The 17,174-nt window shown below is 37.9% G+C and overlaps 1 protein-coding gene across 19 annotated transcripts in view; it reads left to right on the forward strand.

Moving 5' to 3' along the window:
- DST (dystonin) overlaps positions 1-17,174 on the forward strand; it is a 466,510-nt gene that overhangs the window by 202,723 nt on the left and 246,613 nt on the right. For all 19 annotated transcript variants that reach the window (XM_032864474.1, XM_032864488.1, XM_032864489.1 and 16 more), the window contains one exon: positions 10,962-11,023. In XM_032864474.1, coding sequence (XP_032720365.1) covers positions 10,962-11,023 — 62 coding nt within the window. The remainder of the gene's footprint in view (positions 1-10,961; positions 11,024-17,174) is intronic.

Genomic DNA, 17,174 nt, shown 5'->3' on the forward strand with positions numbered 1-17,174 from the left:
TAAGAACTTTTCCCTTGCAGTTTTTACTGTATTATACTACAGAGCTATTTCTGGGCAGTGGTGGGGAGACTGACCAGATCCATCCCCATAATCTCTACCACCTGTATCTGTGGGTTTTCAAATCAGATTAAAGATCCCACTTAGGCTGTGGAATCTTAGGCTCGTTTCTTAATCTCCCCAAATCTTTTTTTCTATTTTTAAAATGAAGAGGTACCATCCAGCTCAAGAACTGTGATTGAAGTGAAATTTTTTGTGAAGTGTACATAAACACTTGCTGGTGGAATTGCTCCTGAAGGGTGTGTGTCTGTGTGTATAGCACATACCACAGGGCTTTCTAAGTCACCTTCATAGCATGCATATCAGGGATGAGTTAAACGAGTTAGGCTGGGTATTGTTTTTTATTCCAGAGGAATACTGCCTGGGGTGTTAGAGAATGTGATGAGCTAGTTCAGCAGTGAAATGGGACATCCTATTGGTTTGCCTCACTGCAAAAAACGTTAGGAAATCAAAACTTGCTTTTTAAGGGATTTCCTATGAACAGCTTAAAGTTAAAAGGATAAAGATAACTTATTTGGGTTTTTTGTTTTGTTTTTTTAAAAGCAATAGTTGTATATACCCTGTGCAAAATAGTGCAGGAGGCTGGTTTTGCTAATGTTTGTTTAAAAGGGGGAGTTGACTAGTTTTCAGCTTGTAAGTGGGAGTGTCTAGTCAGTGTTGTTCTTTCTGCATAGAAAGTTAACAGGACTCTGACACATCAGAGTTTGTACGGAAAGTTTAGGGGACTCTTGGACACATTTCTCACAGAATGATGGGGCAGCTCATGAGGAATGATCAAGACTGGAATGCAAAGCTGGTGGGGCTGATGTGCTGTATGGGTTAGTAGTTTGACCTGTAATATCACTTTTACGTTTTCAGTACCGAGAAGGGAAAGTTGCATTACCTGTGGTGTTGGTTTGTGTGGCGGGAGTTTAGCAGTCCGCGGGGCACCCTTCAGCAATCTGGAGAGGCTCACATAGTAACTTCTGAGCCTCACTGGAGAGAACTTTCACCCTCTCGCGTAATAGGGTATGTGTTTAAACAATCCTCATATTTATTTTACGTATGATTACTAAGTGGATTTAATTTTGATTGGATTTTACTGAAAACCAATCAGTGTAGGTTGTAATAATCATCAGTGCTGTTTTTGCACATATATTTGTTTTTTTCCAAATTCTGTTATTATTTTCATTCTGTGTCATTACATATTTTCAGCCAGGTTGTACTTTATAAAATGATCATAGATGTATATTTTTACTTGGAATTTACTCTATAAATGAAATAATTTTCCAATAGAGGAATGTTCTAAAACTTCATTCAGAAAAATAACTGGAAAACCTGTAAAATCTGTAAAACCAGTAAAATCGGTTAAAATTTCAGGAGTGGTTTTCCCTATTTGTTGTCATAGCAACGTTGCCCTAAATATAAATCTCAGTGTTAGACATCCCTTACTGAAATGAAATAAAGAACCATCATGAGACTTGTAATTGGAAAATTAGATGGTGTAATCTGGAATACTCCATTTTGAAATAACTCCCTTTTGAAATAATGCTTCTGGAAAGTGGCACATCACTGTCTCCCCAGACCTAAATTATTCCCTGATCTTAAGCTGCTTTCCTGAAGGAAGCTGAAGCCCTTCAAGTTCACCATACCTCTTTCCTCATTGTTGTGGTGCTGTGGGAGGCTTCTAGTGTTGAAGAAACTGCCTTGGTATACTTGAATGGGAGTCAGCTAGGTTCATCAGGGTTTAAAAGAAAAGGTTTAGGTGTTAACTGTTAGAAAACAGTATCAGAATTTATGAAATGTGTGTGTTACTTAGTTAGCTTGCTCTTGGTACCTTACTCATGTACTTTAGTCGTGGGTCATAATTCCGAGCTATATTTCCTCGGCATTACCTCAGTATTACCTCACAAATATTTAACTCCCACCTTATATTTTCAGCAGGGCTTTTGAGCCTCTAACAGAAACCACCACAGCCAAAACTCAGTGATCAAAATAACCTTTTTAGAGTTGTATCATTTAACTGAATCTGTCATCTGTACCAGGAGGAAACTTATTTGATTAAATCACCATTCTTTATATATCATGTGGGTAAGAAATTAATCAATAAGTGACTTTTTAAGAACATATATTCTATTTCTTCATATTCCTTAAAATAGAGGACCATTTTTTGTTAACTTAGAAAATAAGAAATATATTTTATTAGCCATTATGTGCCAAAAGGAGAAGAATTTGTATAATATACATAATTATGTACATAATTATATATTGTATATAACATATATAATTATATATAACGTATACATATATTAAATGTAATGAGACAGAATAAATTTGTTTAGTTTATATTACATGATAATCCAAAAATTTAATAGCATTTTGGAGAATAGTTTACAGGAATGCTTTAATCTCGTATTCTGTAACATGATATGAAAGCTGTCTATCCTTGAATTATGAAGATTTTTAATAAATAATACATTTTAATTTTTTTCTTGATGATTTAAGATTAGGGTCCTAAAAGAGAGGTAATCTTTTTTTTTATTCCCCTACTCTGTTTATTTTTTGCTGGAGGCTTGGAAAAGCAGTGCTGGAAAGGTGATATAAGTCCTAGATTTGGTGCAGAGGTTTGATTGTTTGCACTCGCTTGTCCAAAGTTCACATGGCACCGCAGAGCGAGGTTCTTCCACACCATTGTCTGTGACGGAGATGTGTTCGGCACTTCCATTTGAAAGATGACTGTCTCTTTGGTGTAGAGGAGGCAACTCTGGAGGGAATCACAACACTTCTTATTTTTTTTAAAGATTTTATTTGTTTATTTGATAGATAGAGCCAGAGAGTACAAGGGAGGAGAAGCAGGCTCCCCACTGAGCAGGGAGCACAATGCAGGGCTCCATCCCAGGATCCTGGGATCATAATCTGAGCTGAAGGCAGACACTTAACCAACTGAGCCACCCAAGGCACTCTTAATACTTGGGTTTTAACACAGGGCTGGCTTCTGTCTTGCTAATCTACTTCTTTTCCTCCGAGTCCCATTTGACTGCCCTGAGTGGGATTGGTCTTTCTCTCATTTGTGCTTGCTTACATGGTGAATGCTGCATCATTTGCTCTGTTGGCATGCTTATCACACTGCTTTCATGTCAGGTGCCCTCTCTAGATGATGAACTCCGGAGAGAAAGGGCCAGTGCACTTTCTATCAGCATGGTGATCCCAGTACCGCTGTGGCACTGGGCTCATCATATGGCTTGATAGATGTTGGAATGAATGACTAAATGAGGGGTGTATAGAATCTATATTTTATCAGTAAGTAGGACAAGTAGTTGCTTCTTATTCTTTGTTCTTGCCTTATGTACTAGTAATTTAGGTTCATTCTGAACTCTTTAGGAACAAGGCTCAAAAATGTCTAAGATGCCTTTGCTTTAAGAGATATAGTAGTATATCTACCTGTATAGATTTCAGTTGTTCTTTTTGAGGCATAATTAATTCACATTTGGGGTATTTTTATTTGGTAAGTGCATAAAAGCACTATAACATCTTCTCTGGGATAGACAAAGGTGACTAAGGTATAGATGATACCCTAAAGGAGCCAAGAGAGGAATTAATACATATTTTGTGGATGATAATATTGGTTAACAATTACTTGATTTCATTGTTCTTGGGGAGAGTTGTGCCTAGAGATTTTACATTGGGAATTAGTGTTTTTGTTTTCTCTGGATAAATAGCCAGAGGTCAAATAGTTGGATCAACTACCCTATGGTCATTCTATTTTTAATTTTTTGAGGAACATCCATACTGTTTTATTTATTTATTTATTTATTTGACAGAGATCACAAGTAGGCAGAGAGTCAGGCAGAGAGAGGAAGGGAAGCAGGCTCCCCACCTAGTAGAGAGCCCGACGCGGGGAGGGGGGGGCTCTATTCCAAGACCCTGGGATCGTGACCTGAGCCGAAGGCAGAGGCTTCAACCCACTGAGCCACCCAGGCATCCCTCCATACTGTTTTCTATAGTGGCTGTACCAATCTATATCCCCACCGACAGGGTACAAGGGTTCCCTTTTATCCACGTTTTTTCCAGCACTTGCTATTTCTTGACTTTTTGATAACAGCCATTTTAATAGGTGTGCAGTGATATCTCATTGTGGTTTTGATTTGCATTTCCCAGATAATTAGTGATGTTGAACATCTTTTCATGCGCTTTTGGCCATCTGGAATTCTACCAGACATTCAAAGATTTAATATCTGTCCTCAAATTGTTTCAAAAATAAAGAGGAGGGAATATTTCCAAATTCATTTTACGAGGCTAGCATTACCTCGATAACAAAACCAGACCATGACACCACAAAAAAAATTATAGCCCAATATTCCTGATGAACATAGATGCAAGAATCTTCAACAAAACATTAGCAAACCAAATTCAACAATAGATTAAAAGAGTCATACATCCTAATCAAGTGGGATTTGTTCTGGGTGATCTGACATTCACAAATCAATCAAAATGATACACCACATTAACAAAATGAAGGATGAAAATTATATTATCTCAATAGGTGAAAAAGTGTTTTTTATCATAATGGATGTTGATAAATTTCAACATCCATTATGATAAAAACTCAATAAAGTGGGTGTAAAGACAACATAGCTCAACATAATAAAGGCCATACATTAAACCCATAGCTAACACCATACTCAACAGTAAAACACTGTGTGCTCTTGAACTTTTGTTTGTTTAGAGTTTACTGATTCAGTCTCCTTACTAGTGATTGATCTATTCAGATTTTCTATTTCATGATTTGATACTAGAAAATTGTATGTTTCTGGGAATTTACCCATCCTAGGTTTAATTTGTTGAGGGTATAATTTGTTCATAGCAGCCTCTTCATGATCCTCTGTATTTCTGTGTAATCAGTTATAGCTTCTCTTTAATTTCCAATTTTATTTATTTGAGTTCTCTTTTCCTTTGTGAGTCTAGGTAAAAGCTTGTCAATTTTATCTTTTCAAAGAACCAACTCTTAGCTTCATTGATCTTTTTTATTGTTTTTGTCTATTTCATTTACAGATGGTTCCTAATTTATGGCGATTCAAGTTAGATTTTTTGACTTACTCTAGTGTGAAAGTGATATACATTCAGTAGGAACTATACTTTGAATTTTGATTTTTTTTTTTTTTTTTGGCTCCTGATATGTGGTATAATACTGTCTCATGATGCTAGGCAGTATCAGCTGCAGCTCCCAGTCAGGCATGTGATGACACAGGTAAATAACGGCTGTAGTTACAACCATTCTATACCTATAAAACATTCAATATTCCATAATTCAGCAGTTGATAAATTACGTGGTGAATCAGAACTTTATTATAAAATAGGCTTTGTGTTAGATGATTTTGCACACCTGTAGGCCAGTGTAAGTGTTCTGAGCATATTTAAGGTAGGCTAGGCTAAGCTCTGATGTTCTGTAGGTTTGGTGTAACATATACATTATCAATCAATGATATATTAAATCTCTGATGGGGTTATTGGGGAGTATAGCTCAGGGGTAGAGCATTTGACTGTAGTTTCTGATGGGGTTTTTGGGATATAACCCCATTATAAGTTAAGGAAGAATTTTCCACTCTGATCTTTATTATTTCCTTCCTTTTTCTAACTTTGGGCTTTGTTTACTCTTATTTTTTAGTTCCTTTAGGTGGAAAGTGGGATTGTTTATTTGAAATTTTCCATGTTTTCTAAGGTAGGCCTGTGAACCTCATTGCTGTGAACTTTTTGCTTAGAACTGCTTTTGCTATATCCCATAGATTTTGGAATATTGTATTTACATTTTCATTTGTCCCAAGGTATTTTTTAACTATCCCTTTGATTTTTTTTTTGTTGACCTATTGTTGTTCACTAGCTTGTTGTTTAATCTCTATGTATTTGTGACTTCTGTTGCTGTAATTAGTTTCTAGTTTCATACCATTATGGTCAAAGAAGATGCTTGATATGATTTTTATCTTCTTAAGTTTGTTGAGACTTGTTTTTTTCTCTAATATTTGATCTGTCCTAGAGAATGTTCCATGTACTTGAGAAGAATGTGTATTCTACTGCCTTTGGAAATAATATTCCATATATATGTATTAAATCCATCAGGTCCAGTGTATCATTTAAGGCCAATGTTTCCATATTAATTTACTTTCTGGATGATCTATCCATTGATATAAATGGGTTGTTAAAGTTCCATATTATTATTGCATTGCTGTCAATTTCTCCCTTTAGGTCTTGTTAATATTTGCTTCATATAGTTAGAGTGCATAAATATTTACAAGGGTTAAATCGTCTTGTTGGATTGACCTTTTTATCATTATGTAATGTGCTTTGTCTCTTACACAGTCTTTGTTTTACAGTCTAGTTTGTCTGATATAAGTGTAGCTATAGCAGCTTTCTTTTCTTTTCTTTTCTGTTTGCATACGGTATGTTTTCCACCCCTTCATTTTCAGTCTGTGTGTATCCTTAGATCTGAAGTGAGTCTTTTATTTGCAGTATATAGATGTCTTGTTTTTAAATCCATTGAGCCAATCTGTGTCTTTTGATTAAAGAATTTAGTCCATTTACATTGAAAGCAATTATTGGGGCATCTGGCTGGCTCAGTTGGTGGAGCATGCAACTTGATCTTGTGGTTGTGAGTTCGAGCCCCTTGTTGGGGCTTAAATCTTTAAAATAAAATCTTTAAAAATGAAATCTTTAAAAAAATAAAGCAATTTTTGATAGGTATGTACTTAATGTCATTTTGTTAATTGTTTTCTGGTTATTTTTGTGGCTCCTCTCTGTTCCTTTCTTCTTTTGCTTCCTTCCATTGTAATTTGATAACTTTTTTTAGTGTTGTATTTTGTTTCTATTCTCATTATCTTTTATGTATGTACTGTAAATTTTTCCTTTGTGGTTACTGTGAGATTCACCTGTCTCATTCTATATACATAAAAGCCTATTTTAAGTTGGTATTAACTTGAGTTTGAGCACATTCTAAAAACTGTAACTTTTTACTTTGCCTCCACCCTTGTGTTTTGTGTTTTTGAGGTATCTTAAATATTTTTGTTTACCCCTTAATTTACTATTATAGTTATAGTTGATTTTACTACTTTCGTCTTTTAAACTTTACAGTAGATTTACAAGTGACTAATCTACTACCTTTATATTTGCTTTCCCAGCACAGTTTTTACTTCTATAAATACATATTTTCTTGTTATTAGTTAGTGCTTCTTCTTTTCAGCTTGAAGAATTTCTGTAACATTTGTTGGAAGGCCAGTTTAGTGGTGATGAATACCTTTAGCTTTTACTTGTCTGGAAAACTCTTTTTCTTTCTTTCAGTTCTGAATGACAAACTTCCTGCGTAGAGTATTCTTGGTTGGAAATTTTTTTTCCCCCCTTTCAGTATTTGGAATATATCATGCCACTTTCTTCTGGCCTGTAAAGTTTCTTCTGAAAAATCAGCTTATAGTCTTATGGGGCTTCCCTTTTATGTAGCAAATGGTTTTTCTCTTGCTGCTTTTAAGATTCTCTCTTTTTCTTTTAACTTTTGACAATTTGATTACAGTGTATCTTGGTGTGGGTCTCTGAGTTCTTCTTATTTGGAGCTTTCTATGCTTCATGGACCTGGATGTCTCCTTCCTTCCTTAGGTTAGGGAAATGTTCAGCCATTATTTCTTCAAAAAAGTTTTTGCCCCTTTTCTCATTCTTTCTCTTCTCTTTCTGAGATGTAAATGTTATCCTGTGTGATGTTGTTTTATGAGTCTCTTAAATTATCTCCACTTTTTAAAATACTTTTTATTCTTTTTGTTCCTGTGTTTGGCTGGGTTCCATTGCCTTGTCTTCCAGGATGATCTGTTCTTCTGCTTCATCTAGTTTGCTGTTGAACTACTCTGATGTATTTTTAAGTTCAGTTATGATATTCTTCAGCTCTGTGACTTCTGTTTAGTACTTTCTTAATATTTTCTATCTTTTGAAGTTCATCCATTCTTCTTTCAAGTTATGTATCTTTTTTTTTTTTTTTTAAGATTCTATTCATTTATTTAACAGAGAGAGAGATCACAAGTAGGCAGAGAGTCAGGCAGAGAGAGAGGGGGAAGCAGGCTCTCTGCTCAGCAGCGATGCTGAGGCAGATGCGGGGCTTGATCCCAGGACCCCGAGATCATGACCTGAGCCGAAGGCAGCAGCTTAATCTACTGAGCTACCCAGGTGCCCCTCAAGTTCTGTATCTTAATGACTATTGCTTGAACTCTTTATCGGGTAAGTTACTTACCACCAGTTCATTAAATTTTTTCCTGGGGTGTTATCTTGTTCGTTTGCTTGGAACATATTTCTGGGTTCCCTCATTTTGCTTGTCTCTCTACGTTCATTTCTGTGTACCAGGCAAATCACCTACTTCTCCCCATCTTGAAGGAGTGATTTTGTGTAGGCGATGGACCTTATCATTCAACCTTACCCTAGCTCTTGGTTGTCTCTCAAACTTTTGTGATTGTTTAAGCAGGCTGCTTTATCCTTGGTCCCAGTTGTTGGGATTGTTTCAAACCCTGACAGTGTTCCAAAGGAAGGGATCTTAGTTAGCATTTATTTTCTGGCTGACTGGAAACCAGGCCCTCAGTCAGCCCCTTTTAAAGTATGCAAATATATGCAGTCCTGTGGGACCATAGTCATAACCTTTCCTGGGTCTGCAGACCAAGTGATTTAGAGATGTCTTCTTGGCAACAGTTGAAAAATCAGGGCTCCAGATGAGTGAATAAGCTCTTTCTGGGAAGTACCTGCAAGCCGTAGTGAGGCTAAGGGAGAGTACAAAGGTGGCCGCCTCTGGCCCATGTTTTCTGAGAGCTCCTCTGTGCTTTGTCGATGTATGGTAAACCTGAAGCCTGCCCCTCTGCCTAATGCTCCAAGACATGTAAATATACCTTTTCCATAGGAACACTGGGGGTGTGTTTCAGTCTCATGTTTGTGCTTTGCCCTGGGAGCTGTAGCCTGCCAAGAACTATCTCACCTATTCCAGTTCCATGGAGCCCAGCAACAGAGTCTGCCCTGGCCACCAGAGATAAGGGCTTAAGGGGTCACCCGTGTGTGGACTGCATGTGCCCACTGGCTTCAGTTGACTCCATGTGAAGCCTAGTACTGGGGAATCCCACCACCTTCAATAGTGCTTTGGGGCAGTCCAGGGTGGAACAGGACTGCCTACTGGCTGAAGTGGGACTTTGGGAGAAGGGGGTGGTGGTGCCGTTGCAGGTCCAGCAGAAGCTTTAAGATTAGCTAATGAATCTCCTTCTCATGTGGTCTAAGTGCTTTTTAAACTGTTGCTTTTGTGCTGGTTCCATGGTTGAGTGAGTCTGTGTGTGAGCCCTTTAAGAGTGAACATTCTCTCTCCCACACAGGCTCCCACACAGCCTTTTGGTTCTCTTGGATGTAAACCCTGTTGTTTTTCAAAGTCAGGTATTTGGGGGGGCCCATTTCTCTGGTGCAGATCCAAGGGTTGTGATGCCTGGTGTAGGGCACAAATACATTCCTCAGGGAGATGCTCTACATTTGTGAGATCCCTGGCACTGTTGTTGTGGGTCCCTACATTGGGGGTAGGGTTTTTGATGAGACCATCTCCTACCTATCTCAGTGTTTTGTTTTGTTGTTTTTTGTTTTTTGTTTTGTTTTGTTTTGTTTTTGGTTGTTGTCATTGTCCTTTGTCATGGAGGAGATGTTTGGCTAGTTTTCAGGTCTTTATCAGAGGGAATTCACTCACACGTGGCTATAGATTGGGTGTGTTTATAGAAGGTGAGTTCAGGGTATTGCTGTGCAGCCATCTGAATCCAATCCCCTTAACTGTGTCCATAAATACTTTTAATAAATAGAAAAACATTTTCAAAGGAACTTAATTTCCGTTAAAATAGTTTAAGGGCACTCAGGGATGAAGAATGAGGAGGGAGAGAGTGAGATATAGCCTATCCCTAGGGAATGGATGGAGAATTTCAAACTGTGGTAGAGAAGGAACAAGACCACCAAAGAAGAAAGCACTATCCTAGATACAGAAAGGAGGAAGAAGGGAAACAATTACATAGAGAATTGCTGCCTACAACCAGGGAGGAGGAAGGTAGTATAGTTTCGAATGTCACTTCTAGATGTTGGAAGGTTATGGTTTTCTTTTGTAATAATGATGTGATGAACCAAACTTTCTAGTACTCTTTCTCCTTAAATCATAAGAAGCCTTCCCTCACTCTTCTGTGTACCATGTCTGTGGTAACCATGGCAGTCTTAGTTCTCTGTAGTGAGGATCTAGTTGGGATGTTTCTTTTTTACCAGACAGTTCAAAACCGGGTATCTAGGAAAGAAGAAACATGGCTAGTCATTAAACCAGCGTTTACTTCAACCAAAAGACCTGAATGTGAGTCCTGCCTTTTATCACAGCGATTAAATGTTTTGCTAAATAGTTGTGGACAACCATTTAACCCCTCTAAGTCTTGGTTTTTCCTTCTACAAGATGAGAATGACACTACCTACCTTCCCTCTTTTAGCTGGAAGACCAAATGGCATCCCATTTGGTCTTCCAGCTAAAAGAGGGAAGGTAGGTAGTAATACATGGTCAAGTGCTTGGGGAAGTTCAGGGTAAGGGCTCACCTGAAGCTAGAAAGGTTTTTGTTAGATAGCTTCCTCGGAGTGGTACCTGTGACGGAGTTTATGCCAATGGAATGCGCAGAGGGGTTTGTTTAATGGAGTAACATTGGCAAAATACAACCCTGCAAAGAGACCAGCTTGACAGATGGCTTTCTAACTTTCTTATGGCTAGCTGTAAGCTGCCAAAACTTAACAGGAAAATCCAAATGTACTAAACAGTATTTTTTGAAGACCGTATTTTTATTTATATGTACAATCATAATTAAAGTCTCCTTTTCACAGATTTTACCAACCTCATGTTATGTCTTTTCCTCCCCTTACAGATGAACGGGACAAAGTTCAAAAGAAAACGTTTACAAAATGGATAAATCAGCATCTCATGAAGGTCGGTTAATATTATTTTCACATCATGGAATTGTTTAGCATACTTTTAATCTATTGTGCAAGAATTGATTGTATGGCTCTGAAGCATAGCTTTTCAACAGCAAATCGAAAATTTAAATTCTAGAGCATTTGACATGCATTTTAGTTATCTATAATTATCTGGTGTGTGGCCTGTGGGTAATGATGAAGGCGAGAAGGTAAGTACATGGTGATTATAGTGCACTCTGTGACTTAGTTAAAACCCATTATTACTGGACTCAGTAAAAAGTCTTAGCATATAAGAAGTATGTGGCATGGAAAGACTTCAGTTCTCAGAAAGATTTTTTCTCTCTCAAGAATGAAACCAATTTCTGTTATCAGATATATATGTGGATGGCAGAGGGTTATATGGGAAAAAGGGTGGATTATAGAGACAGATGTCTAGAGTTCTTTAACTTCTTGTACTTGGTATGACCTAGATATTGGTGCTTATGTGTACATTTCTCTGTGTAGTAAATAGTTGTGGTTCTGAAATTAATATTTCTTTGTGTGCTCTGGGACACTTTGAAGATCTCTTACAAGCTCTCCAGAAAAATACACATACACATAAAATTTGCATACAATTTCATGGAGTTATTGGTTCCCATTGAAGCCCTTCTATAAATCTCAGCTAAAGCACCTATATGACTTCACAATGAACTATTAATCAGTTTTTTTCTCCCTCTTATGGATAGTCCTCAAGTTGGAGACAGGTAACGTTTTAAGTCTGCTGTTTGGGACTTAGAAAGAATTTTCTCATAAAGAAACATTATTTTAAACGAGGTTATATTCTTAAGCTACTCACAAATCCTATTTAAAGCATCATGTAACAAAGGAGTACCAATAATGTGCCAATAAAGTACAATATAGCATGTAATAGCCTTCTATAAAAGTGGTTCTCATTTCAAGGGGCATATCAGTATCACCTGAGGGATGTTTTAGTCCTCTCGCTTCTCTACCCATTGACAAAATCCTTTTCCCAAATTCTGATGTATCCTTCAGGCAGGCGATGTCACCCACTCTCCAACTGAGAATCATTTCTGTAGGGAGCTTCTGGTACTGCTGGGAGCTGAATCCTTTGTATTTTGGCAAGAGATAAAAGGTTGAGACACAGTGCTTTGTGGTGATTTTGTGAGGAAATATATTGTGAATACTAATGAAGGATACTAACAGTTTACCTACTACCCTCTTCCAATCTTCTGTCTCATCACACACATATTGTGAGTAGGACACTTCCACAGGATGGGGCAGAGATGATGGGTTGATGTGAGGGTTGTGGTATGAAGCTTTGGAGTTGGAGTCTCTGACAGGAGTTCCCCATTTCTGAGGTGAATCCAAGGGAAGCAGAGTTTGTGATGCAGAGGTGCCCCTTTGGTAGCTGATGCCCTAGCAATCTTTGTAACCGTGGCTCTCTTGGTGGGGCATGTTAGGGCACACGAAGAATTGCCCCATGTCTTCTGGAGCGTAACTGCTATGGTTCCAACTGTTGCCAGTGAATACCAGAGAGAAGTAGAAGCAGAAGTGAGGATGACCCCCATAGGAACCTTATCACTGGCTATTTATTGGGGGCCTACTGTGTGCCAGGCATGTTGGACTGGACTCTTCATCTTTTGAGTAGTTCATAAATTGAATGGTCGAGTAAAAGGAGACTTCCTTTGCTAAAAATGTCAAAACACTATTTGAGCTGCTTGAGGACAAAAGCTATATTATTTATACAGTGTCTGGCAAGAGTATTCTCACTGTGTGTAATATACATTGCATACATTAAATCATTTAATTCTTTTAGCAACTACCCAACGTGGTTTAATTTAGTGGTTCAAAGTCAGACAGCAAGCATTCAAAGCTTGAATTACCTGGACTATGTGACTACTTTTTTTTTTTTTTTAATGACAGATTTCAAGATTTAAGGCTTACTTCTGCTGCAACACAGTAAGAATTGGGAAAATATGTTATTTTATGCAGAACAGCCATTAGATACCAGTTCAACTGCTTAGGGTTGTAATCAAATTGGCTTATTTGTTTCCTGAAGTATTTTACAGTGTCAGAGTTTAAAGTTAAGTCTTATTAAATGAGGAGTCACTGGAGGGAGTGGAGGAAAGCTAGATGGTAGAGTCTTGGCTAACTCCCACTGTCAGTTGCTTACATTTTTGTTCTATTTTGCTCTAGTGTCAGCTCAAAGTTGTCTTCCCTTATGATCTTAAAAATTGTGCACTGAAATCTCTGGCACAAAACTCAAATATGTGAGAACATAATTTTTAAATCTTTCATTCTTTTATGTCTGGAAGTTATAGCTTTAACCTCAAACATTTAGAGGCACCAGGCTGTTAAGGTTTGTGTTGTTATTAGTTAACCAGAGAAAGGGCAGGCTTCATGTGATCTTTTCCATGTTTTGCTCAAGTGATAGAAAAAGGAATGTGGCACTATGTAGTCAGCCTCTTTCCTTTCACTAAAAAAACCGCTGGACTCTTTTGCCCCAGGTGGCCATTGGTCGTAATCCCATTAGTGGGAAATACAATATAAATATGTGAATTTTAAGTAAAAAATTTTAATATTAGAAAGTAATATTTTTTTCTGTATTGATTTTCTTATGTTCTTCATTGAAATGTTGAACATCTTCAAGGGAGAAACAGAGAAAGGAGAGAAGTGGGTCCCATGTCTTTTTTACCTTACCATATTCCTTTTTAAAAGTTTTTTTTTTTTTAAAGATTTTATTTATTTATTTGATAGAGAGTGAGAAAGAGAATGACAGGGGAGAGGGTCAGAGGGAGAGGCAGACTCCTCATGGAGCTGGGAGTCCGATGCGGGACTCGATCCCAGGGTTCCAGGATCGTGACCTGAGCCGAAGGCAGTCACTTAACCAACTGAGCCACCCAGGTGCCCCACCATATTCCTTTTTAGTGAATGAGAGTTATGTTATTTGAAGAGTTTTTAATAAAATGGGATCATAGGAGAGGATGGCTATGACAAGTCAGTCAATGAAATAAAAATGAGTAAAGAGAGAAAAAAATGAGAATGAAATCATTTAGATAATTGGATAATTCTGTGTGTTTTCTTTATGTTTTATCCATTTTAACTATAGTAACAAGTAGTCTTTAACCCATGGGGAAAGGAGGGGGTTAAAGGGGAAATCTAAGAGAAGAGAGTAAAGAGGTGAGGGAGGAGGTTAAAGGGGAAAATATGGGAGGAATGGTTGTCTTGTACACTAAGGGTGCTCTCAAACAGCCCCAGAATTGTGCCTTAGGATGGCCCTATGGGGTTTAGGGTCTAGAGACTCTGCTCTTGGCTCAGCTGCCAGGGAGTGCTGACCCCAGCTAGGGATGTGTTTCTCATCTTCTTACAAATTTTGCCCTTTCTAAATTATTATTTTATTTATTTTAAAATAATATTATATAAGTATTTTACCCTGTTTTTTTCTAGCACAGTTTTGTCTCCAGGGAGAACTGTTCTTAGTAATTCTGCTGCTTTGGGCAATGAGGCCATTGAGAAGTTTAGTCCTGGAACAGATATGACTTTGCTGAATTTTTTCTTTTCATTTTACAAATTATATATTTTGCTAAATTAGAGCAAATTGTCTTTGAAAGAAGAATGGCTCCCAAAGTTATTAGTCTGTGGCATGTGAACCAAAGATGGGAGGCAACACGAGGTCAGACAGGGCTTGTGTCCAGGCTTTACAGTTTATTATTCGTTAGACCTTAACCTTCTTAGGCTCTCATCTGTAAAACGGTGGCAGTGATAGGTTAGTGTGAGGAAACAAAAGAGCTAATCCAGTTAAACATAAAATATGTTAATTGGCACATTGTGTATGTTGCCTCAGGAACCCTTCTCCTCTCTCATCCAAATCCCTTTTCTTACCTCAGGTACTTTCCCTTTTATTTATTTTTTTTTTTTTAAAGATTTTATTTATTTATTTGAGAAGGAGGGAGAGAGAGAGAGATAGCAGGAGAGAGTACCAGCTGGCGGGAGAGGGAGAAGCAGGTTCCTTGCGAGCAGGAAGCTTAACCTGGGGCTTGATCCCAGGACCCTGAGATCATGACCCGAGCCAAAGGCAGAGTCTTAAAGAATTGTGTCTCTCCCCTGCCCCCCCAGCCTGGTGCCCCAGTACTTTCCCTTTTAGTAGAAAAAACTGAGATTTAGGTTCAGAATCTGTAGAGGTAGTAGATTGGCCTGTTGCCTTCTTGCCTTCGTGTCCTACTGGGACACAGAAGAATTATTTATTTGAGGTAATCCTGTTGGCCATACCCTCCTCTTCTCTGTATGCATTGCTCCGCAGTCATTTATGAGTTGACTTTGGGGCCCAAAAGTCTTTCTGGTTCCTCTTTTCCCTCTTCTCCCACACACTCTCTTTGCAGAAAGGGAATCAGTGCAGGCTCACCAGACTTCTGAAAGGCTGGCCATTTTTATTCCTCAGTTGTGATTGCACTTAGATTCACAGCTGGAGGGCATAGTCCACATCCTCCAATTTGCTTCCTTCTTTTACAGAAGGGAGAACTTTACTGGCAGAACTGTGGTACACGTCCTGAAATGGGTATATAAGTTAGAACAGGGACTGTGTCCAAAGTTGGTTTCCTCGTGCACTGGGATGGGTTGCAGATCTGCCAGCAGGGTCCCCTTGGCTAATAGGCTGTGTTTACTTTTCTCTACCTGCACTGTTAACTGCTCACCAATTACTCCCCGTACTTTAGGAAGTTACAGTTTATGCAGCTGCAGAATAGCGTAGACCAGTGCTTAGGGCATGATTTTAGCATTGTCAGTTTTTACAAGTTTATATGACTGAGAAAAGTAAACATTGTGGAGTTTTTAAGTGACAGCTTAAATTACTATTATATCCATACGTCTAAACATTTTTTTCCTTAGAATATTTGGATAGAATATTTTTTTGGAGGGAGAAAAACTGTATTAAAAAATAATATAGCCTCATTTCATATTCACAGAGCTTAAATTACATTTGTTTAACATAAACAGATACTTAATTAAAACTTACATTTGGTGGTGAATGTAGGCCTTTAGCATTTTTCTAAATGTACTTAAATATCAGTGTTCTCATATTTCAGCTGTAGGACTAAGCCTGCCCTTACACTGATTGTTCTGGCAGGAGTGTTTTCCTTTTGTTGCATTATTCTTCAGAATACTTTTAAGAATAAAGTCCAGTTGACACATCAAAGTCTGCTCCCTCTGCACGTCTCTTCACACACTGAATAGACTGGGTTGTTTACCTGGCAGATTGGATATTTAGGTAAACTATAGGTGTTGGTAACATTTATGTATTAGTCTTTAGCATAATTTTAATTATAGCATTAAAAACCATGAGCTGGTTGTTCTCAAAAATGTTCATGACTTCAGTTAGGTAATTTTATCCAGAGAATTGTTCTAAGACATAAAATTGATGATAGTCTTTAATTATTTACAGTATTTTAAAAAAAATATTTATTTATTTGACGGACAGAGATTACAAGCAGCCAGAGAGGCAGGCAGAGAGAGAGAGGGGGAGGCAGGCTCCTCGCCAAACAGAGAGCCCGACACGGGGCCCAATTCCAGGACCCTGAGACCATGACCTGAGCCGAAGGCAGAGGCTTAACCCACTGAGCCACCCAGGCGCCCCTACAGTAATTTTTTAATGTCCATTCTACTCCTAGAACTTTATAAACTAGAGGGTCTTATATTATTATTTAGTTTTTGTTGTTACTGATCACATGCAATTCTGTCTGGCTATTTAGAAATCAGCAAGATGGTAGTATAAGAAATGGCACCTAAGGTTTAAGTACCTATGATTTAGCTTTTCCCTTACTCTGGGGAAAACAAGAAAGAAGGAAGCCCTTTGTTTTCTGAAGTACTTCACTAGTTACCAAAGATTAGAAAATTCCCTGTATAATTGTTTATTTAGACCTAGAATTAGAACTTGAACTATGACTGAGAGGCTGTATTTAAGAGGAATAATTTAAGGGGATGAACAGTTTTTAGGACAACGTTAGAGTCTAAAGAAGTCCATATAATGGGCTTTCCTTACCTTGAGTCCATCTAACTGGCAAATTATGGTGGAGATAAATTCCTTTGTACCAGTTGCTATAAGTAAATCTATCCCTTCACATTATATAGTAGGATATTTGGTCTGAATTTTAATTTATTGGTGCATAAAT

Source organism: Lontra canadensis, unplaced genomic scaffold (genome assembly GCF_010015895.1).
Source record: "Lontra canadensis isolate GAN:19392208 unplaced genomic scaffold, GSC_riverotter_1.0 scaffold27, whole genome shotgun sequence".
Taxonomy (NCBI): domain Eukaryota; kingdom Metazoa; phylum Chordata; class Mammalia; order Carnivora; family Mustelidae; genus Lontra; species Lontra canadensis.